The 26,598-nt window shown below is 43.8% G+C and overlaps 1 protein-coding gene across 8 annotated transcripts in view; it reads left to right on the forward strand.

Annotated features, from left to right (window-relative positions):
- The first annotated feature begins 295 nt into the window (after positions 1–295).
- Positions 296–26,598, forward strand: part of trps1 (trichorhinophalangeal syndrome I) — an 89,378-nt gene continuing 63,075 nt past the window's right edge. Inside the window, exons 1-3 of one of the 8 annotated variants that reach the window (XM_037474103.2) lie at positions 296–411; positions 630–806; positions 17,273–17,723. In XM_037474103.2, the coding sequence (XP_037330000.2) occupies positions 17,711–17,723 (13 nt within the window). In that variant the 5' untranslated portion in view covers positions 296–411; positions 630–806; positions 17,273–17,710. Of the gene's footprint in view, positions 807–1,030; positions 1,395–17,272; positions 17,724–26,598 lie in introns of those variants that run through there. The other 7 variants (XM_062558437.1, XM_037474105.2, XM_037474107.2 and 4 more) reach the window with 7 other exon arrangements.

Here is a 26,598-nt window from a genome sequence, read left to right on the forward strand (position 1 = left end):
TTTTATCATTATAGCTTTTGTTATCATTTGTATAAATAAGGTCATTAAAGTGCCGGTGTTCTTCATTTCAGTTGCTGATTTGGTTTTGTATAGTTTAGGTCGGGCTTAACTCAAACTTCTTCTCGGTCCTGGTCGAATTGTGTCCGAACTCTAATAGGTTAGATTGCAGTCAGCATCACTTTAAGAGTCCGTTTTCCCTGCTTTTAGTGGCGTAATTGACTTGGTTTGGTATCGACGCGGTAAACGAGTGAGCTGATGAGTGCGTGTCACTTTAAGAGTGCGTCTTCGGGTGGCTTCTTGATATTAATAGAGCTGCTGTGTCTTCCTCCTCTGACGTCATCCCCACAGCGTACAGAAAGACTGGCAGAGGTCCTGTCACGGCAACGCGATAACACTAGGCTGAACCAAAAAGTATATATATATATATATATACAATATATCAGATAACGAGCTGCTCTGGTTTGGTTTGCAGAGGCCAGCAAATCCGGGCTGCGGCCGGCCAGATAACATACTATAACATCGGAATATTGCAATACCAGAGACAATCTCACCAACCAGTCGGTATCAGCCTACTTTAAATGTGTTACTCGCCGCGAAGCTTTAACTATCTTTCTCTCTCCCTCCCCCAGACCAAAAGAAAAGAAAAAAAAGAGACAGCCAAGACACTGTCACCCCGTCCGACATCATCAACAAACAAAAAAAACCCTCACAAAGAGACGAACCGGCCAGCCAGCCACCATCTTAACAGGCTGCTGAAAGAGACACACACTGAGAAATAAGAGGCTAATGCTTATTTTGATCAACAGGTAAGCAGCACCAAAAGCAACACGACAAACGCGCGCCGTGCACACGGCTCTCTGTCTCTCTGCTACCTGGTGCAGTGGCTTTGCATACGGCACCACAACATCGGCGATGCACGGTCGGAGTTATAGATGGCTGACATGCATGCTCTCGGACCAAGTGTCTGTGTGTGTGTGTGGGGGGGCTGGCTGAGAGAGAGGGGGGGGGGGTGGTGGTTGAAAACGTGTTCCGGGGGGTGTGGGGTGGGGGAAACCGGGCTATCAAATGTTGCGTTCGGGGGACAAAACATTGCAGTTAGCCGTTAGTAGTTTTACGACGGGCAGCAGTCGCTTTGCGTCTTATGTAACTAACGGCCCGAGCGGCGTCGGCAAGGAAAGAGGGATCCGCTGAATGAGAGACACACACACAGAGAGGGAGAGAGAGGAGCGGCACCGCCGAATTCACATGGCAATTTACGTTTAAGGTTAGGACACCCAAACGCTGCTCAAATACAAAGTGGGGGGGCTTCGCGGGACGGCTACCGCTTTTGATTTGAGCCCCAGTGTGAAGTCAACGGCGAGGCGACGCGGAGTGACTTTAGTCGCCTCAAGTAGGTTTGTGTTTGTGCTTTTTTTTTTACTAAGTTTGGTTTCTTGTTGTTGTTGTTTTTGGGGGGGTGGCATTCATTCACGATACGCGGCATCCCGACTGGACTTGCTAGACAGTGATTTTTTTGTCACTGGGTAGCAGCTCCCGTGTAACTACAATGTGTTACTACTTTTAGAAAATATATATGAATCTAATTTTTTACACGTCTTTTTTTTTAACCATTGATAACTTTTCCATTTACTATTCTTGCCTGCGAGCTCGATGCCCAAGTTCAGAGGGCTCGCGTCCCGGCGAGTGACGCACGTCGCACAAGCGAACAGCTCGGTGCCGAAAAGGTAAACGTTAGTTTTTAGCCGCTCGCAGCAGTTTGTCTCGCGCTGAACGTGGGAACGCGCTGACACTCGAGATGAAAGAGATTGCGTTTGTCAAGTGGCTTTTACAGCCGATATGGTGCTGTTTTTTTTGTTGCACCTCTTTCATTGTTAGTAAGATGGTGGATGTGAAATGTCGTAAAAAGAAGAAGAAAGGATCCCCGAACACCCCCCTCTTGTCAACTAACGTTAAGTACTCCCCAAAACTACGTGTCGGCTCAAATATCGCGCATATATTGTATTTTTTTTGTTGAACTTTTCGCGAGTGACGCCGGGAAGCCTGAGTTGCGTTTCCACTCAACTTTGTAAAAGTCTACCCCCCCCCCCCCTCTCCTCCTCTTTTACCCCCCCACCGTGTCGTAAGAAACTGTGATGTTCCTTTGAGATAAGGGAGCCGGGTAGGCATGACAACTCTGTGGGGAGAGCGGAGTATGTGAAGGCAGCACAATGAGGCACACACACTGCAAGGAAGCTTTTTCACATAGTCCCTCACAGCTCTCCAGGCCGGGCCCCTGAAGCACTGTGCTCATGTGTGGACCGAATTTAATTCAACAGATAACCTCCGTGATTTGTGGGGAAGAAAAGCAAAGAAAGAAAAGCAGAGAAATCTCGTCAAACTTAAGTCTGAGCCTGCACAGTTTGTGGTTTTATTAGAAGTTGGTTTTTTTTTTACGCTGGCTTTACCCGTAAGTCCTTTTGCACGGTAAATAGTGTCTAGGATGATTTGATAATGTTGCTACACCGTTGTTACAAGTTGTTAGAAGTGATGATCTTTACCTCCTGCTCACCGTTGTGGCTTCAAATATTTCCTTGAAAAGTTACAAGTTTTTGAAAGTTTTGTGCTCTCTACCCTCAGTAACAGGGGACGGTGTACACACGCGTCTCCCAAGCTGTGGGGATCTCTTTAAGAAAAAATAGAAATCAAAATATGTGAGACTTTTATGTTTTGTTGGTTTTGCAACAAGCAGCATCCAAACACAAATCCGATTTGGAGGCTGAAGTCGAGCATTCGTATAAACTTTTTAAGCACTTTGTAAGCCAGCGTTCTCGATAAATGCTGGTTTGTTTTCCATGATTTAAAAAAAAATCCTATGCTTTACAAAGTGACAACTTTTTTTGAAGAACACATTCCACATTAGAAGCTCCAAATACTCCTGTCTCAGTTAAAGCCCCGTCAAAGTGTGTAACTTTTCCTCCTCAAATTCCTACGGATGCAATCCGGTTTTTACTTTTGCATTGTTCTCTCTCGCTAAGCTGCTATGTCTGATTTTAATTGAGCAGTTCTCAAGGCACTTTAAACACTGACTCTAAGTATACTTTGAAAACATCCCCTTTCCCTGGTTGTCCTCTCATGCCACATGAGTCCATGCCCCCTCGGGTTTGAGTATTTGTCGCTCATAACTTTGTGTTCTCATACACCTAGATATCTAGATAGACTTTGTTAAACTTTTGCAAACATTTAACAAGCTTCTTTTTTTTTAAACGTGATCAAGCGATGTATCACTCTAGTTCTGAAGGAAACGGTTCGTCCAGACACGAGATATTATTGTATCTCATGGCCTTGTTCTAGCTGCTATTAAACGTCAAAACAGTTGACGACTTCCTAAAGGAGACCTTTGCTTGTAAAATTCTTTCCTGTGTGTGTGTGTAAGAGAGAGCACAGCACTTTTTCCTGTATGTGTGCGTGTGTGTGCGCCATGGCTTACTCATATGGCTGCAACATGTGAAATCTCTGTGGTTGGAACTTGGGAAGAGGGAAAGTTTTGAGAGAGAGAGAGAGAGAGAGAAAGAGCACATGAACTTAGGGAAGTCAGAAATGTCCCACTAGCTGGAATGTCCCTGGTGTGTTTTATTGACTGTTTGATGCTCTATAAGACATGAGTAACAACTGTAGTGATTTTGCATAGAGTGCATGTGACTGATCTTACTGCCTCAAAGCATCATGGTCAGGGAGGTGTTTGGAAAGACAGAGACAAGTTTGTAATGCAGTGTAGTTTCTTCACATGCGTAATGATAGTCATCGGAATGGATAATTATCCAGGTGGGGAAGAGTTTGCTTTTTCTTTGTAAACCTTTTCGGATATTTTCTGTTTTGAGAAAAGGCAAAGTTTTCTGCAATTTGGAACTATAGGTAAGAGCTCATTAAATGTTTCTCCATGGAGTTCTTAAAAATAAATTGAGATATAGTGACGCAAAATGGCATCTTCTGAATTAATAATTACAAGCACATACTGGTTCAGATTCCTCAAAAAAAAGAAGTGAAATCAAAGTATTGTCTTTTTAAATGTCCCTGTATTTGTGTGCATGCATGTAAACACAGTCAGTCTGTAGCTGTATATTTTAGTTTGTTTTCTATAATTTCTCTCAAAACTTCTTAGTGTAATGATAAAAATACTTTGTGTTTTTTAAATGTCTAGTAGTTAATTCACACGGCGTATACAAAAATAGGCTCTACCATCTGGTTATTTTTTATAGCCTACTTATTAATTGATCACATTACCTGAAAACCTACTACAATGTGATGTATGTTGTTATTGATAAATGAACCATATCGCAAACGAGGTTTTGGTCGTAATTATTGCCAAAGAATGAGAAAACAGCAGCTTAAGTGTATAGGATACAAATATGGCAAAAAACTTTATAAATTGTGGGTCAAGACCTTCAGAAGTTGTAGAAATTTGAATGAATGGCAGAAAAAGGAATAACCTCACCCATGATCAATAAGAACCCAGACATCAAAAGAAAAAAAATAAGTTTATAGGATTCATAAAAGTTTACAAAACTTTTGCTGAATCTTCCTGTGTGTGTGTGTGTGTGTGTGTGTGCGCTGATGGCACCGAATGATCCCCTTTGCAGACCCGTTGCTCGCCACAGATGAATATTATGTTTTGGTAAGAAAAAAAAAGAATACGTTATTTGAAGTGGGACCAGCCTAGTCATTTAAAACTTTTGGTTAAGGGCTTTTCCTTGTGTGTATTTTGATGTGTCCGATAACTGAATAGAAACAAACAAAAATAATATGTAAACTTTTTTTTTTTACTTCACAAAGACGTTCCCGTGGTCCGTGATACCGTAGTCTACATAAGGTGGCATTTCCTTCATCCATGTGGATGCACCACATGGATACATGTCGTTTTTAATATTTAGTTTTTTGAATGAAGTGAAGTGTACTGTACGAACTTTTTTCAATAAGCGGAAAAGTGTTATCATCTACAGCACTTTGTCTTTAAATCAGATAAAGGAAAACATCTATTTGACACGGATAGTTTGTTTAAATGTAGCTTTTTTTTCTCTCTTGGATCACAGCTCTGTAGCTCACACTTCTGTCCGCACCGTCTCTTGTTTTGCTCGTATCTCAAGGACACAATGGGTCTGATCTTGTTCCACTGGCTGGAGGCATTGTTCTGCCTCTGTAATTGCTTCATTTCAGCTGCTTGGGACGCGGGTGATACACACGGATTTGAGCCCATTCTCATGTTGCAGTTACTGGAAGTCCTGCTGGAAAAGAGTGTCTGCTAAATGGCCCAAAATGTCATCCCCGCTCTCCGTCTGTGGTTAGCGCCGCTTTGTTTAGGCTTGAGTTTGTCTCTAATGTCTTTGGTTCTTTAAAGCCTGTCTTATAGAAAGGCCGCTTCAGATAACGAGCACATGGTCTTCGTTTAGGATGAAATAATTCCCTTTTTTTCATCTCCCATTTTGTAGTTCTCTTTTTTTTGAGTGGGGCAGACAAATCCTAAATGCAGCAAAATGTTTCTCTTTGATCTGAGAGTAAATAATCCCTCTGTCACGATACAGTGGAGCCTGATAAAAGTGTTGGTTGAGAGGATCCGGCAGAAGGTTGATGACACGGGCGCATTGCGGCGTCGTGGTCGGAGCGACTAAGCTGCTGCCAAGCGGCGGCGGCCCCCAACAGCACCTTCTGGCTCCTTTTTTCACCCCCCGTCATGTCAGTCAGTCCTGTTAAAAACACGCGGCAAAGGCCGTCGGTTTCGTCAATGGACCTCGGCGGGTACCAGAGGTGCTTTTGGACACCATTTTTAGGCAGGCTCGTTGTGTCACATGGTGTGAGTCGCCAGGTGTGTCTGCTTTGACTCGACCGTGTGTGTTTCCTGTGGCCCCCTGTCGCTCAGTATGACTTTGTGCCTCATGTGTGACACGGTGCACGATCTGGGCCCCGAGGCGGCGTTCCGCTGGCTTTCAATTCAAGCAGGGTCTCACTGGAAATGAATCCGTGGATGTTTGCTCGATCGTGAATGAGTAAGATCGGCTGCGTCTGGAGAGCAGCCGATGTGTGCTATCTGAGGGCGGTGTTGAAATTTGTTTTTTTGTCACATTTGCTGCACAGCTGGAGTTTCTCCCTACCAGGGACGGGCACATTTGAATTCATGCTTTTAATCATGCAGACACAATACACATTTCCCGCTAATCCCATATGTTTTTCGAGTTGCTCCACCCCTCCACCTTTTGTCTGAGCTTCACTGCAGGTGTTGTCCCAGAAAAACATTAGAAGGTGCGTTTGGTCGGGAGAGTCCGATCAGACTATATGAGAGTTAATAAGACAGGTGTTATACATTGTTGTCAAAGAGATGTGGACATGAATCGTTTGGGGGCACTGAGTTCCATGTTTGCAAAGGGAATTCAAACAAGATCCACTCCTGCTTTTTCCATTCTCATTGTGACACTATTTCACAAAGCTGTGGTGTGTGGAGCTGACCAAATGAACTGCCGAATGTGATGTCGCCGCGTGTACACGGTAGCAGGTTTGCTTTGATTTCCTCTCTCCCGAACAATAATCCCAATGGGGTCACTTTACAGAAGAGCAAACTCCAGCCTGTGTGTCTACCTCTTGGTATTTAGAAAGTTGATCTGTCCCAGTGGACGTGCAGCTTAAATCTGGTTTTGGGAGAGATTGTGTATTTCTTTGTGCCAGTGTTTACCTAACAGGAGTATGTCGTCTCCTCCAGTAAAGCTCTGCTCCTTGTCAGTAACCACGGAAACAACACCGGGAGGTCGGGACCTCTCTGACACAATAACGTTGTCATGTGCTTCTTGATCTATTGAAGGATTTCTGAGAAATTAACTTGCTCCTAGAAAATTGTAGTTAAAGCCAGAGGTCAGAGTGTAAATCAAGAGTAGTTTTGAGGTTTTTTCTAAATGTACACATGTGATATTAATAGATTTTTTTAACAGCATGGTACAATGAGGAAATAGAGTAGGGATTATACAGGCAGCCAATGCGACATGCTCGACAAGCTGTGACAAAAGCAGGCCTACTTTTGGTGTTATGAATACATTTTTGTATACTCGGCTCAAGTGTTCCCAGGAGCAGCCCCTTCGGTAATTTCTTCCAGTCTTCAACCAGCGTACTAGACAGCGAAAATGATCTGCGGAAACTGTGACAGTGACACAGTTGGTGTGAATGTGATTCGTGTTGTGAGCGAGCTTGACCATCTCCCGTCAGGACTGCGTGCTTAATTCAGCGAGACTTTTTCCTAAATCTTAGAGGTGTTTTTGTCATGTGGCGAATTCAAGGAAAGAGTACTTGGGATTTTATGCAGGTAGAAAAATTGCCCCGCTAGGGAAACAATACATCTGCCAGTGCAGAACTAAGCGCGCTCCACTTTTAAAGGTTCTACATTTGCATTTAACCAACAAGTCCTAATAGGCTCTTGGTGGGTGAGGGACAAAAGAAGCTGTATTTCATTTCACCTTACCGTAAGCTCCTAATCTAATTTTTGCACTAAAGCTGTATTTTAGAAGTGGCTGGTGTCTTTTCACAGGTAAATTGAAGCTTCCGCAGCACATTGTATTCCCTCAATACCACATACGTTCCTGTTGTGTATCAGGAATGAATCTTAGGTGCTCAGCTTGTCATGTTTTGGAGAGCATCCTCCGTTGTTGGGGTATGTTTCGGCAGCAGGCTGTCATTTCTTCTCGCTCGCTGCTCGGTTATGATTGAGTTGACTCACTGGTTGTATTTGTCTATTTCTGTACTGAGGGGTTAACCGTCTGTTCTGTCAACAGTTGAACCAAGAACCCCTGCACACACGCTGCTGTACGCAAACCCACTCAGATTTGTTAGCCGTCGAAATTTGTTTCTTTGCGTTTTATATTTCCCCTTTTTTTCTGTTTCCCTCGTCCTGTACTTTTCCATGTCTACATCTCTGCTTCTCAGGCAGAGGGGCTCGAATGCTCTGCGAGCACTGTCAAAATACTGCATGTGCTTGCTCTTGAGAGTGCAGTTTGGTTTCATTTCATGTGTAAATGGACGCTGACATTGTATTTGTATTTGAGCGTGTGATGGTGGGAAGTTCGAAGCGATTCATTTCAAATCTGAAACCGTACATGTCGCTTTGTTTTAACTACATGCTTACTGAGGAATGGAACTCATTTGTGCAGCTTTAAAACTATTTTAGCTCCCCCCGGCTCTCTCTCTCACACACGCACGTGCAGCCCCATTAGTGTTGTAGTCTAGGATCTGGCTAAAACATCTGGTGGCGGAGTAACTTTTCAAGGTAGCCTTTGTCCTTACTCTGTGTGCCTACATGCATGTGTCTGTGTGTGTGTGTGTGTGTTTGAGTGGTATCGGTCCCCACTATAAGGGGTTGACTTTTTACGGGGTCCTGTCAAATTACAGCTGTGATTTAAACAACTAACGTGTCCGCTCTTTTTTTATTTTTCATTAGAGCGAATAGCTACAATTTGTAGAGCGTGCTGCTGGCTTTGGGGCAGCAGTAAAATAATGATGGATCATTGGTTGAGTCGCCGTGACTCCAGTCCTGCATTGTTGCTTGTCTTTTATCTATTTTCTCAGAGAGCAAGGGAGAAAAAAGCACAGTGCGATATGACACCCTTCCAACTGGCCTCTGGTCCAGCTTGACATCTGAAAGAGCCAGTGACAGCAAACAGTCACCTGTTGTTCAAGGGCTGGGCTTTTTTCCGAGTGTGTTGAATAGACCTGCAGTAGCAGGGCACAGCACTGTAGACACATGACTAGCACTGAATCCTGCTACAAAATGTTCAGTTTAATGTGATTGTCATCTATAATTTAGGGCAATGGTCCCCCGACCAAAAGCTATTTTTATTTTTTTGAAAAATATTTTATTTTGAAAATGACTGGATCCTTTCCCAATTACATGCGCTTGTCCCTCTTGACACATTTCCCAAGCGTTTTTTCGTCGTTCTCGTCATCAAATATAACTCCTTTTATATTCTATGTTAACTGTATATGTATAAATTTGTCAAAAATAGATTTGATGGACAATTCTTTCCATTTGCAGACATTTTACAAAACACAAAAGGATTCAATGAATCCACAAAATCATGGTCAGATGATTGGAATGAAGAAAACTTTTTTGGAGCAGCCCTATCTGATTCTCACGGGATTGGGTGGGCTTACAGGGGAGTTCTTATAATTAAATGTTTGTACTGAACAAACATGGAATCATGTATTTTGAGTTTAGGACTTAAGGATACTTTTATTACTGTTGTTCGCAAGAAAATAAAAGTAAAATACGTTCTCTGAAGGAAGGAGTCATGAAACCATCTGCAAACACAGATATGTCTTTAAGTCTGTAAATGATCCGATATCTGTTATGATCAGCTTTCACTTGTTTTTCTCTCCAAAGTTGTGAGACCACTTGCTGAGGATTGTGTATGTGTTGCAGCGGGCTAAAGGGTCTGCTGTGTGTATGATCAAGTGGATCCTTGCATAGATGGATGATGGAGGGAGGGAGGTCTTTCTTTTTTTGAAATGGAAATTAAGGGGGCGCACATCTGGGGGTCTTTGAGACTTTTGTGGAGGGAGAGGAGAAGGTGGGTGTCAGAGGCCCACTCAGAAGTGTGTGTGTGTGTGTGTGGGAGGGGGGGGGGAGTTGTAGGAGAGGTTGGGGGTTTAGAGAAGAATGGATGAAGGGAGAAGGAAGGGGGGGAAATGCTTCTTTTTTTCATTTCTGGGGAGGTAGTGCGAAGATAAGGAACCGGGCTAAAGAGAGGTGTCTATGGTCAGGGTTGGCCTGTGGGGGGTTAGGACAGAGACGGGGATGGATGGAGCGAGGGAAGCAGAAAGGAAGCGAGACAAAGGGTGAGGAGAGTTAATAAAACAAGCCTGTGATAGACTTGAGAAAAGAAATGCTTAGAACAATAAGGTGGAAATGGAGTAGGAAAGGCAATAAAGGAGGAGGGGGCCGATGGACGGACAAGGAACTCATTTGCATAGGTACAGGAGTGGGAGGAGGAAAAGAGGGGAGAGGAAAGGGGGGGGCAAAAGATCACTCCTATAGTCAAAAACTTTACGGCTGACACTTGAATTTACTCTGGGCCTATTTGTGTGTGTGTGTGTGTGTGTGTGTGTCGGGGTGGGTGGAAAAGCACGGCGGGGGGGCACGGCGTTTGTTCTGCAACATGGCTTTTGGGCTTTTTCCTTTTTTAGCGCTTCACACACAACTCGTCCTCTCCGTTCTTTCTCTAATGGCTGATTCCACCCGGCTGTGAGTATCTCTCTTCCACCGCCTGCCGTCTCTCTCCTTCCTCTCTCTGCGGCTCTCTCAGATGACTCAGACCGCGAGCGAGGTGATTCGATTCTACAAATGCCAGTTCTTAGTTTCTGCAGAGCATCTGTTGGCAGGAGGTAAAAGGAAACTGGGGCAGATGACGACGTGCCTTGACAGACCGACTGAAAGCCTCTTCGGTTCGACCACTCCCTCTGTTGTCTCGTGTTCTTTCATTTGCAGGGACGTCCACCACTGTCACACTTAGTGTGCACTCCCCGGTAGCTTAGCTGCGTTTCTATTAGTTTTTAAATAAAGCATCGAGGGATATGTCTGTCGTGAGACAATAAAACGAGCGCTCGTTTTTTTTTTTTTTTTTTTCAAATCATAAAGAATCCTTTCAGGATTTGTTTGTGAAGTAGGGACGCGCTCGGGCTTTATGCTGACAGGTACCAAAAGTGGCTTTTAAAATACTGAAGTGAAGGATAAGATTCCAGTAATATTGCCCCGCAGGGCCCGAAGCTTCACTTATGGGGTTGTGAAGAGAAGTGTTCCAGGTCTCTTGTGAACAGCACTTGTGAAGAGTGAGGCAACGCCAGCAGCGTTCACCTTCTCGGATGAAAGCGGAGGAGAGGGCACAGACGGAAAGGGAAGAAGAATAAAGGAAAATTGTTGCGTGGGGTGGGAGGCAACGTATGTGAGCAGCTCGGGGAGCAGCGGTGGCTAAAAAGAGGTGAAGCAGAGCAAAAATTATAGTCATTTCCCATTCCCTTTTTGTCAAATATTAAAAAAAACCTGCGGAATAGAGTGAACGTGAGGATGAGTGAATCAACTCGCCTGGAGCCCGAGCCTCTGCCCGAAGAGAATACCTGCAGCAAAAGAGGCTACTTGGTTTATACTTGCAGATGTTTTGTACTGTCTTCGGTAATACTTTGATGCTAATGGAGTCCGTTGGATCTGAATAATAATAGAGTGATATGGCTTTGTGGCATTAAATCAGCTTCCTCCATCTCTTTGCATTTCAGCAACGCATCCCAAGAGACATTCCGCGCTGCTTGCCTGGCCAGGGTAGGATTCTTTGGTCATGTCAAAGAAAAACCGTGTACCTCTTAAGCACTACAAGGTTGAAAAATGAAGAAATATTTTAAAAAAGCACTTTTCATTTCTACAATAAATAAATGACAGCTAATCGCTGGGAGAGCATGAATATGGCTCTGAATTCTGAGTCCAGCGTCTGAATGGACTCCGGCGCTGCATTGATACCACGAGGCCTCCCGGAAAAAACCTCCCTGCCCCGACTTCCCGGTACCGTCGGACGGGAAACGCTGCTTCGCTTGGCCAGCGTGCAGCTCGAAGGGCTCCGGGAAGAAATATAAAGTCAACATTGTGGCTTGAAAAATGTTCCGTGGTGTGTGTGTGTGTGTGTGTGTCTCTACGTGCACTTTAGTTTGTCCAGAAATTCTTTCCTGTCGGACCGTGCCGCTTGAAGGAAACGTCCGATTCTGCAGGAGTGGAAAGTATGTACGCGTACGTGTGTGTGTGTGGACCTTAGAGAGGCAGTAGTTTTGCGACTAGCATTAAGTGCAAGGTCTTGTGCATCAGCGTGTGTGTGTGTGTGTGTGTGCGTGCCTGACGTAATGTTTGAGCCTACCCAGACTGAGACAAACTGTGTGTGTGATAATCAGATATGCTTGGCAGACCTGCGCAGGCTCGGTGAGACGTGTGCGGGTAAAGTGTGCGTCTCTGGCACAGCTGTGGTTTGTTTTCCGTATTTATTTTGGAGGGGGGGGGGGCGAGTGTCAACAATCAACATGTTGATTTGTGCAGCTACCAGTTCCTTCCATTACGCTTACAACTACCACTGAGGCAAAGGTTGTTCGCCATTATTTCTTGATGAATGAGGGTCTTGGCTGTAGGGAGCAAGGTCAAAACCAACAGGCCCGCGTTGATTTATGCGCCTGGGCTTCCTGCTACCGACATACATCGAGGAGGAACATTTACGCCGTGCATGCAGGGCGGATGTCCTCCTGACTGTGGTCCGTTGGTTTGCCGCTACCAGCCGCCCCACTTATTCGAACTTTGCCCAGCGAATTTTTCTAAATAAGCGGAGCAGTTTTAGAAGCACACTCGATTTCAACTACCCTTTTCAGATGCCAACTGGTTAAACGTAGAGCGGCCACAATGCGCTGATTAGTTACGTGTTGGACTAGGCAGACACATTTCTGTGGATTATTTGAGTGCCCAGAGTCAACCTCGGGAGCTTTTTGTTGCATGTCATTCCCCCTCGTTCTCTCCTCATCAGGGTCCATTCCAGGATTTGTTAAATGAGGTGTCACAGGAGGGGGTGGGGGTTGTGGGGGTGGGGAGGACAAGAACAAGAACCAGCCAAGGAAAACGGAAGGCAACCCCCCCCGTTGGCCCCCCACGACATTGCTACTTTTTTACCCTTATTAATCTACTACAGCTGTTATTAGTAGGCATTTTGATCATTTTTCATCTCGCTGCCACCAGTATACCGTATGGATCATCTCTGTCATATGCATTGAGCGTATTGTAAATCTTATATGCACATACACATGACAGCTGTTGCTCCATGGCCATCCTGGGGGAGGGATCCTTCCTCTGCTCTCCCTTTGCCAATGAGAGGGTTCTGGGTCGGAGGATGTTGCATGTGTACAGATTGTAAAGCCTTCTGAGGCCAATTTGGGAGGAATTGTAAGTCAAAATGTTCCTGCCGGGTGCCTCGTAGACGTCTTTGTGTGCAAGAAGCGTCCGTCCTCAGGTTTGGTTCAACCAATAATAGTACTACCTATAGTGTTCCCTCTAAAGGCTGCTGTGGGTGTTTAATAGGCGCTAATAGGAGCATATCTGTTACCGGGTCATACGTGTCACGGTGTCAGCAACTTGAAAGCTCTGGGCGTGGCTTACAGTCCTGAATAGACAGACCACACCTCAGCTTCTACCTCGACAACTGAGAGATCTGGTTGATCAAGATTTCTGATTGATGTCATTCACAAGAGAGGGAAAGGATATTTTTCTTAAACCCAAGGAAGGCGATGCGCAGAAAACCTTCAAAACGGAATCGCGTTACAGATAAACTCTGTGATGATCGGGTTTCATTAGGAGCTGTGAGATACTCGGTATGTCACCGTAGACCACAATCAGCACACTAATTTGACACGGACGTCAGCAGCTCCTCAACTGCTCCTGGTCCAGACCGTTTTCTGTCATGTCAGCATTTTGACAGATGACACTGTTGTCTGTTTGTCTCCACGTGGCAGAAAGCTGCTGCATAGGAGCTGTCAGGAAGTGACCCAAAGGGGCATCTTGTTCACTATCGATGACTGTAGGTGTTGCTGAGAAGAGGATCTATTTTTTCTTTTGAGCTTGTGATGTCAATTTTAAGCTGATTTGTTTGGAATGTTTGTTAATGTAGAACAGATGTACCTCCTCTGCTCTTGTTTTCCTGCTTTCTTTCTTTCTTCATCTTTTGATGTTAAATCCATATTGAAGTACTGATGAGTCAACAACTGAAAACAAGACACCATGTTTAGATTTCCAGGTTTTTCTGAATCGAGGGGAAATATAGCTCTGCAATATTAATCGCAACCAATTAAGAACTTTCAGACACTTTTTTGATAACCCAAGCAATGTATTTGGAACACAAGGCTAGTACGCAGACCAAAAACAACAAAAACCTTTATATAGGCCGATGCGCTAGTGGGATCATGTTCTTTTCAGAACAGTTTATTTTCTTAGTTCTACGTAAACCCATCATTTTAGGACTTTTGCGGTTGGAAAAAAAAAAGCAGCTTTTCCATTGAGTCTGTTTGTTATATTTGACTTCATGTCTGTCTCAAATATTTATATGGCTTTTAAACACCACACTTTAAAATACAAATAGTCAAAAAAGTGAATAAACCTCTTTTTCATTTTTATTTTTTTGATATGCAGCGTTGAAATATATAACAATGTGGTTTTCTGTCTGTCTGATGAGTAATTAAAGGGCCGTGGAACAAAACGATATGACGTCTAAAAGCAAACCAATACGCTTCTGATAAAAATCCTCTATATCCATCTGTCTGTTTCTATTGATACAAGATAAAATTGTTTGTGGTCACGCGAAGATCCGCTTTGTTTATTTAAAATCGAAAAAGCAAAACAGACTAAAATAATCCGATTCAGATGGAACGGTTGAGTTAAGTATAAAACAATGTGCTCTTTGTGCTGTAATGGGTGGAACGTGGAGCTCAACTCTGTCGACATAACATCGAGGAACGCAGTGAGACACGCGAAGAAAGGCTTTCAAAGACAATCATTTTTCCCGACGACTTGGGGGGGTGCAGGGAATCCCTGAAAGAGGAGGAAGAAACAAGCGTAATTAATTTGACCGCCGTGTCATTTGAAACGTCATTAGCAGTGAAAAAAATCCGAAAACGGGAAAATGAAAAATGAAAAGGGCTTATGGTTCATGGTAAAGATGAAATTGAGGGTTGTGAGTGTGCATGAGTAGTGTGTGTTGCCAGGATATATACGTGTGTGTGTGTGTGTGTGTGTGTGAGAGCGAGGCAGGGAGAGTTAGTGAGTGGGCATTTGTGTGTAATCATGTGCGTCAGGCCGTCATGAATGGTGTGTTTGAGACAGAGCGGAGTGTGGAGTTCCTCGGGCTGGACCAAATTGGAAACAGAAAAACAAACATTCCCTAGGAACCCCTGCTCTGCAACCCCTCCACCCCCACACCCCCCACCTCGGTCTGCCGGCTAGTTGCGCAGTTCAACCTGTCTGGGACAATGTAACGGTCTATAGCTGGACCGGACCACACACATTCGTAGGGGGGTGGGGGGGGGGGTCAGGAGGAGTCTGCGGATCTCACCCGTAATGACAGTTGGAAAAACAGACAGAAGAAGCATATGAAAATGACTGAGGGCTCAGTGATGGATTGATGGGAAAGGCAGCATGATGCTGGTGCTGTTGGGGGGGGTTGTAGTTGAAGTGTTGACATTAGATTTGGAAATCCGAGTTGTTGCAGAAAGGAAAACCGAGAGACAGGGAATGAAAAAAAAGAAAAGAAAACCGATGAGTCGTGTGGAGAAACAAAGAGCGCAAGGAGAAAAGCAGAAGGAGGGAAGGAGTGATTTAAGTAAATGAGTAAGCTGCCTGAGTCAGAGCTCCACGGGGAAAATATTTGGAGCCACACTCACTCTTTATGTAAAAGAGAACTTCAATCCCCTTTTTCTTTTACTGTTTTGAGCACCACCGCTGATTTTTATAATCAATTTTGTGGTGATTTTCAGGTAAAGGTCGGTGGGATTTCATGCTTTGTATCTTGCGTCATGGAGAAAAGATCACAATGAATGACATGAAAACACTTTGTGTTTGTTTGGTTGTTTGTATTGGGTCGGTGTGGCAGGAACATGCCAGATGTTCCCATTGAGGACACTTAACAAGGTCACATTGGGTCCTAGAATAGGTTTCATCCCAGACGTCTACCAACTATATTTATATCCTCAAAAACACTGTTTTAAATCACAGTTTTAAGAGGGGAGGGACTCTTAAAATGACTCAGAATTGCAGTAATGACTCACTCTGCTTCACTTTTCATGGAGGCAATCTTTTTCTCTTCTTTTCAAACAGCATATATCCTCTTTCAAATAATGACGCGCTTCAGTTCTCAAATGGCTGGTATGTTTATTTTCTATCTATAGTCCAAGCAAAGTGGGACCTGGGTGTGGATGTGGTGAGGACCACACTGAACCAGGTGAACCACTCAACAGGTATCCTGGAACAGTAAATACGACAGTGCTCCCCTTTGCTCGTGCTGTCTTGTTAAACTCCATCTTGTAAACATAAAACAGTTCTGTCATATCCAAGGAGGGAGTGTTTGATATATACACCCTTGGAATAACAAAGGTGATAAAACAGTGGCTTTATTAGGGACAGACGATGTTCTAAATATAGATTCTGCTCCAAAGATTGAGTGTGTGTGAGTGTGTGTGCGTGTGTGTGTTGAGATAAAAGACACGACACACACACACACGCTCTAGTCAGATTGACCCGAGGAAACGACTTTGTATAAATACAGACTCAGATTTAGATTTGTGGTGAGAGGGAGGTAAGATGGATGGAAAGAAGAAGGGGTGGCAGAGGGAGGGAGGGGGTACAGACGAACAGGGTGTGGTGATTTTTGTGGTTGGGGCAACAAAAGGGGGAACTGAGAACTGGAGAAACTGACATTTAACACTAGAATCGCCGAATGAAGAAAAACACAAGTGTCACAGCTACAGAAAACGTAATATGCAGCGATGAATGTAATTATTCCATCCCGGAAATTGCCTATTGATGACCGCTTTGTTCCGACTCATAAAGCAATCAATATTGAAATTGAGTGAGTAATGTAGAAACGGGGAAAGAGTTGCGTGCCGCTCCCACACACCGTAAAGTGTGTTCTAATTCGGATTAATTGCATGTGATATCATCAGTAGGGCTTCAGTGTCACACTGTCACTGTACACTATATTTAAATCATTTTCAACTGCTTCAATAAGCTATTAACACCGTGCTTGTTTTGGGCTGCACCAACATCTATTAGAGGTCACACACCTTTCTAACTCATTGCTGTTGTAAATTGCTGATTCTTTTAGAGAAAAATATGATACAAAAATAGGAAAGCTGCTTGAGGCTCTCCCCCGTCAATGGCACAAATGTTTTTGACATTTTCCAATATATAATCATCGGCTCAACTTTAACCAGGGGCCTTAAAAAAAAACTTCACATGCGGAGGGCTTTGTCAGCTGTCAACTATGGCAAAAAATTGGTACAATTAGAGAATTTGACTTTCAGGAGTCTCCGCAGGGCACCAGATTTTTACCTGTATCGTGCATCTTTGATCAGCCAGTCAATTTGGATGTCTGGACAAAATTTTTCCTGTGCACGTAAAATAGACAAAATGTCTGGCATTCATATATGTTTCAGTAAATGCTGCATAATGTGCACTTCTCTAATGTCTTTTGTCATTTTTTCCCAGGTTGTTAAGGTGATGGTCGACACCGACAGAGGACCTGAATCCTCCCCCGAAAACAAACAAAGGAAAAAACGTACGCAAATCTACGACACACTCGATCAGACTCAAAGCCGCGTTGCCCAGCTGTAGAGCGTTAAAGGAGGGCCAAAGGTCCCCAGCGCTTCTTAAACAAAAGTTCTAAGGCGGCCAAAAGGTTTTCGCTCCGATGTTCACGGACCTGTGTGGAGTTACGTGGACCCGATAAAGAAATGGAGGGATATTAGTTTGGGCCTCGACGCCTGGTTTCTGCTTCCCATCAACCGCGCGGAGTACAGAGGGCCCGGTGGCCAAACTGTTGGCGGCCGCTGGACGGCGTGGCACGCAGGAGGCGGGGTCCAATCAGACCGCTGCAGCAGAGCGGATGCCAAGGCCCGGAGTCAGCCATGATGTTTTTATAACCTGATGATCAGCAGAGGTAGGACAAAAAGGTCTTTATTCAGTCATTACTTGTTCAGGAATCCCTCGATATTACGGTTCATTTAATTTACTGTATATTTAGTATGAAGTAATTCATCATTTATTGTGGTACGCTTTTAAAGTAAACGTCTGAATGCTTCAGTAACATTCAGTAATCAGTGGTGGGATTATATCCCTTTAATTGCATTTAGTTATATTACATCATACATCGGTGTCATTTTCATGTATTAATTGATCTCTGTTCACAAACATCTAGATTTGCTCTAACATTGTTACATTTTATAATATAATACTTTCATTCATCACGTGAGACTAAATGGGTTTTTGTTAAATAAAATGATTTGGGATTTAAAGTTGAAAATACACAAAACAGCATGCATGATTTTCGTTTGGATGAAAGATAAGTCTTAACCTCTGTGTAGCTTTTCTAGATTGGCGCAATTGTCTTTAGCGAGAATGGCAACGGGGGTGGTGGGAATTGTTTTTTATCAACTGCTGATAAAATGAATGTTTACGCGGAGCATTGGTGTGGTGAGCAGTTTACTGAAAAGTGGCTCTTAGTCATCACTGTTAGAGGAAGTGACTCCGTTCGCTGCTTTACTTGCGAGGGTGGAAAGCGCGCGTGTCTGTGCCATATCCATCGAGAAAGAGCTGAGGAATGGCTGCAGCGTTACCCGCTCCGCTCCGGTTCAGTGAACCTCATTAGCAGCACAGCTCATTAGTTCCTTACCCTCTTTAAAGTTGAGTGGTTGCATCTCGCTCAGCTGTCTGATCGGAGGGATAAGATCACATGTACATGAGGCCAAGTCATTTCTACCAGCCGGGTCTCGTTAAGTGGACCTGCCTCTCATAACATCACATATATCTCCTTTTCACCTGCAAATACTGCAAACTTTTACTGCAGAGGGGGTAGTGTTGATAAATATTAGCAGTGTCAACCTGCTACATTAGTGATGAACCAGATACCCACCGGCCCTCGTTAATTGAATATAAAAAAGTCATTCTAATTCTTTCATTCAGTTACGCTGTGTATGGAAACATAAATATGATTTTAAAAAAACGTATTTTCTACTCATGTGTTGCATGATGTACTTTACCTGTACAAACCATACATTACTGGATTTAAAAAAAACACACACAATATGTTTAGAACTGCCTTTTTTCCCTTCGTCAGCAGTTGCACCTACACTTGTACAGCAACTGCTGTGTTATCCTTCGACACTTGTGTCACCACACGCACACTGAGGCGCTCTCCCACTGTTTCCTCTCTTTTTCACTCACGCTCATTGTCCTTTTATTCATTTCTTTCCTTCTATCTCAACAGTTTTTACTGTAAAATATAAAAAAAAGAAGGGTGTCCAAAGTGAGGCTTCTCAAACGGGGAAATCGCTTAAGTTTTTCCAAATATTATATAATATATTTCCTTTAAGGCCATTCACTCTAATGCTATTGACATAGTGGCAGAAGTCTGAAAGGAGAATTTCTCCAAATCTCCTCAAATAACGTCTGAGGCCAAAAAAATATTACAAGTGGAGAAAACTGTTTTCTTTGATCTTACCCTTTAACAGGGGTTCATTGGCTTACTCTGTGTTCTTGCTCACATGTGCGTGGTGGTATCCACTATTGACTTTCTGAAACTGCCTTATTTCTGTATTTAGATAGAGTTTTGGTGTGATTAACTGTAAAAAAAAAACATTTTTTAAATGAATATGTTATTTGTTTGCATAGTAAGAGTGTGGCATCTGTACGCATAAGCGTGTACGTCTTTCATCATGTGGCTTTGCTCGGTCATGCTGTTCAGCGGCGAAAATCATCTTTGAGCATCTTGATGCTTTTAGTTGTGGTCTATGTATGTGTGTTTACATGCATCCCTGCAACCATGTATGGATGCATGTGCATACACGGTTGAAAGGATGCACTTAAACACACACACACACAAGCGCGCTTGTGTGGTGTGGTATTGTAGTCTTTGATCTGTTTGTACAAGTCAAATTTGGAAGGCTGAGGAATGTGGAGTAGAGACAATTCAGTCAGGCCCACCAGCAAGTTTGACTCATGCTCTACACACAGAGACACAGCTTTCATTCTATAGGTGCCTGTGTGTGTGGGTGGGTGTGTGTGTGGGGGAAAGAAACAAATAGCCATTCATCATTCTGTAGAGAGGGCATTACACTTCTGTCCCTCAAACTCACTGACACAGCAGGTTTTCCCTCTTCGTCCGTCACATCCCAAACAACTATTAATTCCAATTAGGATTTATTAATTATGCCGACGAAGATTAATACAGGAGGTGTCACCAGCTGCCATGGCAATTAATGACTTAATTTGTTGGTGTGTTAATGATCAGCTTGTTTAAAGGTCAGCGAATCAATCAAAAATCAAAGTAATTGGTGAGTGCGTGTGCATCTGTGTGTGCGTGTGTGGCAATTCATATCGGATGACATTACCTTCGTCCTTTTACAAAGCACGCCGAGTCTAAATCCCAAAGCCAGGGCCAATACGAACCCCAGCGCACTCTGAGCCCACATCGTCCCCAAGTTTGCACAAATCTTGAAATTCACCCAATCCACCTATTAGTTCAGTTTGTCTATTGAGACACCCAAACAGTCAAAAGGGACATTCGCCTGCTGCTAAATTTTCCACCGCCGTTTCAAGCGTGCCTTTTTTCACTGTGCACTTTTTCCTCAGGAAAAAAAAATCCAATAATCAGATAAAGAACAGTGAGTAGGCAAAGCAGGAGCAATGCAGCCAACCTACTTTTCAGAGCCTCCTCCCATTTATCTTCGTCTGTGACTGTTTCTGCGTTTGAAGCAGAGTTAGGGTTAAAATCCATTATTCAGATTAGCTTAACAACTGACCACAAGCCCAACTATTGGTTCCGTATTTCCGTGTTCTAACTGTGTCCTACTGTACCCGCTCTGTTCCTAAGGCAGAGGATTCTTTTGTGGAAAAGTCATCATATGGGTCTGTATAAGTTGGTCTAACTGAGACTCAGTTAAGTAATGCTGCAAACTGCTTATGTGTTGTACCACACTAGCACTTGAACCCTTGCTTGATCAAAAGAGTGTATCAGTCTCTATGTATGCTTTTGTGTGCCTCCCAAGCCATAAGACCTGCGTGTGTGTGTCACTACTCGCTCCCACGATAACCAGCGCTGCACCCATTCACCGGCAAATCCCCTCTTTAGGGAGGTTTCCTTGTGTGCAAGGCTACCTTTTTGTGTGTATGAAGCTTGTGTGGGTGTGCGAAGATATGGGTGTGTGTGTGTGTGTGCGCTATGTTCAGTTTGGCTGCAGCAGCGTCAGTGTGTTGTAGCCAAGTGAACAAGTGTTAACAAGCTTGGTGCAGACTGTATTTATTTAATCCATATGCTGGTGAACTATACAGCTGTGTGCGGCCTCTGGTATGTCTGGGAGGAGAAATCCCTCCTCAGATACAGCCCAGTCTCAGAGGTAAAGTCATTCTCGCCAAGTCAGCTTCAATGTCACTGCCTATTTTGATAAAAACTTGTGCTGTGCTTTGTGTGCTTTATCCGTCCAGAATTTATTTTGGAACATTAGAAAACAACTAATGAGCATTATAACGCAATGGGAAGAAGTAATGTCACTGCCTTCTATGTTTTAGATAAGATAGCTCCTGAAATGAGCATGCCAACTGTTGGCTGTGTCCTCAGTCCATCATGATAGGACCGAAAAGGATCTTGTGTAAGTAGGAGGTCTTATTGCTGATGTGGTCATAGAGGTTTTGGGGGCGAACTTGCGAGCGGATCACCTCTTGTGGGGGGGAAGTACGCGGTTACTGTTGTCCTAATGTTGTACGTAGATCACCTACTCTCGGTTAGGAAACCGTCTCCATGTGCACACTGATGCCTCCCGACCCGACGTCCCTGCAGTTGGAGCCGAGGTGTGACGAGCACCGACACCGGGCCGCTGGAGGCCGTATTGCGGGTCTGGCTGGAGGGAAGGGAGGCAGGGAGAAGCGGAACCTCGAGTGCGAGGGGGCAGACAGTTTGACCCTGCTGCAGTAAAATTAGAGGCTGTGGTGCTGGCTCTAAAACCTCCCTCATGTCTCGCCAATGAAACATCCGCGGTCTGTGTACCTTTTTGAGTTTGTTTATTGGATTCATTCCAAAGGGTCAGAAGCGGGAAAACCACCCGAACTCTCGCCTCTTGCTCCTTGCTGACGGAAGGCTGCTTTACCGACAGGTGGAATTCCGGCTAGGCAGACCCCAGCGTGTGGCGGTCTGGTCTCAAGAGTTTCAGCAATCTGGATTTTGGGTATTGTTATTTTGAGCATTCTTGCCCTGCAGTTTGTATTGCATGGAGGCCGCAAAAGATTTTAAATGCTGACCATGTGGCTACATCCCACAAGTTGTCCTTTCTAAAAAAGCACTTTGCTGATGTTAAACAGTTTTGACCGTTTATTAGTCAATGCTGACGGGCCTTTACCGACAGTACTCGCTTTCTCCATTCACTCGTCTGACATTATAGGATGTGCAGTTTTGGGCCACGGATCAGCCAGCTAGCCAGACAACTTCACATTCTACAACGTGTTGTCAGAATCTATGCAGATTTATGAGAGCCGCAGTCCCCTGCTGAAGAAACGCAACAAAGACAGGAAGTGCCTCGGGCGGCCGCTGGTCATCCACAGCCAGATCAGCACCAGCTCGGCCAACCCGGGCCGATGAAGACTGGGGGCCGCTGGGAGCTGATAGGCTAGTGGCTAGCGGTGGCGCTGCCGCGGCGCGCCCAGCTACAGGCCCGGCAGCGTCAGCCGAGCGAGCCAGAACAATCCAAACAGAGAAGCTGGGGGCGGACAGATCCAGGTGCCCGTCGAAGCCAAATGTGAGCGAGGCAATGTTTGTAATAAGACATTTTAATGGTATTTTCTGTACCTGTTCTGTAGTTACATGCTAAATAAATGATATTTCTCTTAAATTAGTTGAAAAAAAGTGTGTACAGATGTCTATTCATGCAAGAACGCAGATATCTAGTTCCTTACCTCTTCTTGAGAGAGGAAGTTTAGCTCTCGCTGAGATGATGACTCAGTGCTGCTCTCCTTCTCTGCACCGTGTCTTACAGAAGTCACTTTTTGGGGTCTTAATGAATGACGGCTGAGTAAGCCGACCTGGAAAATCGGACGTTCTCGCTGCTTTGAGTCCCTCGGATCCGTTTGACTGCAACAACAAACACTGTTGAGTTTGACTCCTGAATCTTTTCAAGGCCAATTGTCAGTAATGGAACGTGCATCATTCCATATTGTTTTTGAATATTGGCAGACCTGCTTTGGGGGACTTTAGGGGAAATGGGACTTTGAGAGACTCTCCGAGGAGTAGACTTAAATACCTTCCTGGATAATACGGCTGTGACTAAAAGACTGGATAAGAATGTTTGAGGAAAAAAAAACAAATTTACACTTAAGTACTTCCAAAACGTTGGCCATATTCCATACGCTAAGAAAGACGCCACTGGAGTTAAAGGAGAGAAGGAGGAGGGAAGAGGGGTAAAAGACTGGATGCATCAGGTTCATGTTATGATGATCTCCAGGCAGGCTTAATAAGGAGGTGTTTCTGCTTTGTTTATTTAAGATCTTCTGAAGTTTGGCATGTGATTCTGTGCCAGAAGTGCTGCCGTTAAAGTTGTCACGTAGTTAAATTTGAATAAAAGCTCCTATATACAGGATTCAGAGGAGGAATATAGCAGCAATGTATTTGCCATGTATAGACATAGTAAGACATCAGCTGTCTCACTGATTCATTTGAAACTCTGTGCTGATACAGTCCATGTGAGCTAAAGCAAGATGCTAACAGCACTATATGAATCTGTCGACATACTTTAAGCTTTACTATCACCATCCACTGCAGATCTGATCTGAGATACATTTTCCACCTACTGTACGAGTCACATTGTGCGTACATATGCTTCGTTTGGCAGCCTACGGAAGGTTTTCATAGAGTTGCTATTGAACTTACTTTTCATTTGGGCTGTTTTGATGGCAACAAAATATTTCTAGTTCCATTTCAGTTCTATTAGCCAGGGTACCTCGTTGTATTCCTAAAGACCAGCTTCTCAAAGACCCAAGCTGCTTAACGGAACAGATTTACCACCGTTGGAATATTAAGTTGAATACCTACTTTTAGACTGGGGGAAAATAACTAACCCCTCTAATGGATAAGTGCCCTAGAATGCTTAATGCTGAGCCTCTGCGTGTTTATGTGTGTGTTTGAACGTGTGTGTGCGTGTGCGTGTGTGTGTGGTAATCTCCATGGCAGGTTTCTTGCCATTAGTGCACCGCTGAACAAGGCAGCAATTCATTCAGCAGGTTTAACTGTCTGGTGTGTGTGTGTGTGTGTGTGTGGCAGGTTTCTAAGTGCAGAGTGTGTGTTGTTTTAGAGAATTGTTTCCGTGCGCCTGTCTGCACCATATGGCCCAATGTGGAAAAGGGCCTCTTTAGGGGTCTGTGTGTATGGGAATAATATATATATATATATATACATACACATGCGTACATGTGTGTCTGTGTGTGAGAGATAGAATATATGCATTTGTGTGTATGCGTGTGTGTACAGCGGTCTGGTCTGGCCGGAGTGAAGCTGTAAAAACAAAAATGTCTCGAGATGTGAAGGAAAAAAGAAGACGACATAGCAGTAGTGATGTCAAATAACACACCGTTATCTTACACTAATGGGCCTGCATACACAGTCACTGTACTGAAGATTTTTTCTTTTTATGTCATTTTTTTCTTTTTGTGATTTTCTTTTGCCAGTGTCTCGCTGTTTTTACTTAAATAAGGACTTTTTTTCTTTTGTTTTTTTGCAATTATTTTCTTATCATTGGCGGTGTTTCATTTAAACGATTTCTTTTCTCTTGTTCTTATGTTTTCGCTCCTTGTTTATTTTGTCAATTTGGCATAAACCTGGCTGTGGTAATGACTTCTAAGGTTTCAAAACTTCTGCTAACAATCATTCACTTGCACATGTACACATTCATGAACATACCCACTTGCATGCCCACCCAAGGAAGCATGCATGTGCAGTGTACACCGTATCCTCAATAACAAGCACGTTCTTGCAAGGATGTTCACAGATACCTCTGCATTAACATTGTCGCATAAATCTGGCAAGATTTGATTCATGAAGCAAGTGTATAGCTTTACTTATTTGGTGCTAAAGATAGTAGCACATTTGCAGTAGAAAGCCCGATAGATGAAAGGTGTGATTTCAGCAAATAATTCCTGCTGGCCTTTACTGTAACATGTAAGAAACACTTTTTATTCAGAAATATCTCAACACAATCAAGAACTGAAGAAGAGATGAACGTAGCTGTCTGAATGAAATGATATGATGATATGAGCTCCTGTTAACGTCTAGGGAAGGATTGAGAGCCTCATTCAGTTTTGCTCTCTGGGTCAAATGTTATGAAATCGGCAACCATTGTCTGTTGTAATAACTACAGGTGTGCTTTGCACCTCAGACCAACATCCTTGTTGTAGAAATGGTGGCTCAGTATTTTAATATTGTCATGGATTTCTTTGTTTGTAGTTAAAGGCACCTTTTATGAGATTAAAATGAAAGAAAATAATAACAAAAGGACTTCCGACTTGAGGAAGGGAGAAGTGAGCTCTGTTCACTTAAGAATATCTTTTTTTTAAAGTTCATTTCTGATAACCGTATCATCAACCATCATGTGGTTTTTGAGCAGCCTTCAATGATGTTGCAAAATGTGACCGTTTTCATTATGGACATGATGCAATAATAACTGTAACAAAAGAAAAAACTCCACCCCCCTGCATTGAAAAGGAAGTTTGTGAGATCGTAGCGTGGGTGAATACACTGTTTTCCACTTGGAATACTTTCTTCTCTAAATGGCAGCCTCTGTGAGTATTGGTAAAGTTTATGCCGCCTGCCTGCCAGCATGAGGCCCTGGAGTGACGCAGGTTTCCGGTCTGTCCGTTCAAACTTCCTCTGCACTCAGCAACAGATCAAGGATCCCCAGATGCATAGCTCTAAGGTGCTTAGTTCCACTAAGCTTTATTGATGACTGGAGTCCTGCTGACTGCTGTCTCCTGCGAGTTCTCCTGGTGTGAACTCCGCTTTAATCTCGCTTTCTCTCTCGCTCTCTCTCTCTCGCTCTCTCTCTCTCTCTCTCTCTCTGGTATCTTGATATGGTCTGTGTTCTGCTGTGACTTTTAAACATTTACATTTCTGCTTTCAAGTGCTGTTTATATATGGCTCTTATCTGCTATCTAACACACACACACACACACACACACACACAGAGGAACATTCAGACAGGGACGGACGGTGAATCAAACCTTAGGTCGTCCCGACAGCAACACTGTTGCTATGTCCATAATAGGACAGGAGGAGAGTGAAAAGAGGAAGGCCCTAAGAGAAAAGAGTGCCACATAGACAGAAGGAGGGGGAGGCAATCATTTGCCACCAGAGTGTTGTGAGGTGAGGCTTGGAACTTTGGTGACTTTAGCTCACAGGCTGATTGTCCATTGATCCACTGAAGTGAAATGACCCCCTTGGATTGTAGCCTTCGCGTCAGAACAGCACCCCTGGGAGTTGCTCAAGGACACTTTAGCAGGAGGGATTCCTACAGTCACAGGGGAGATGACTTGGCCTTCTGGTTGAAGGATGCTTTAGTCTGTAGTTTCCTCTGCTACCTTGTTTTCCCGGTATCCTTGGCTTATGTGCTGGGATAAGTCTGAAAAAACCCTCTGGGAACGGTGGACCTTTCAATGGGACAGGAGAGAGAGAAAAGGCTTCCACAGCGCTACACTAAGCATACACGGGTGCTTAAATAAGAAGTCCTATTAGAGGAAACTGTCTTTTCTGACATAAAGTGGACAAAACAATTGATTACAAA

Source organism: Pungitius pungitius, chromosome 17 (genome assembly GCF_949316345.1).
Source record: "Pungitius pungitius chromosome 17, fPunPun2.1, whole genome shotgun sequence".
In the NCBI taxonomy this organism is placed as follows: Eukaryota; Metazoa; Chordata; class Actinopteri; order Perciformes; family Gasterosteidae; genus Pungitius; species Pungitius pungitius.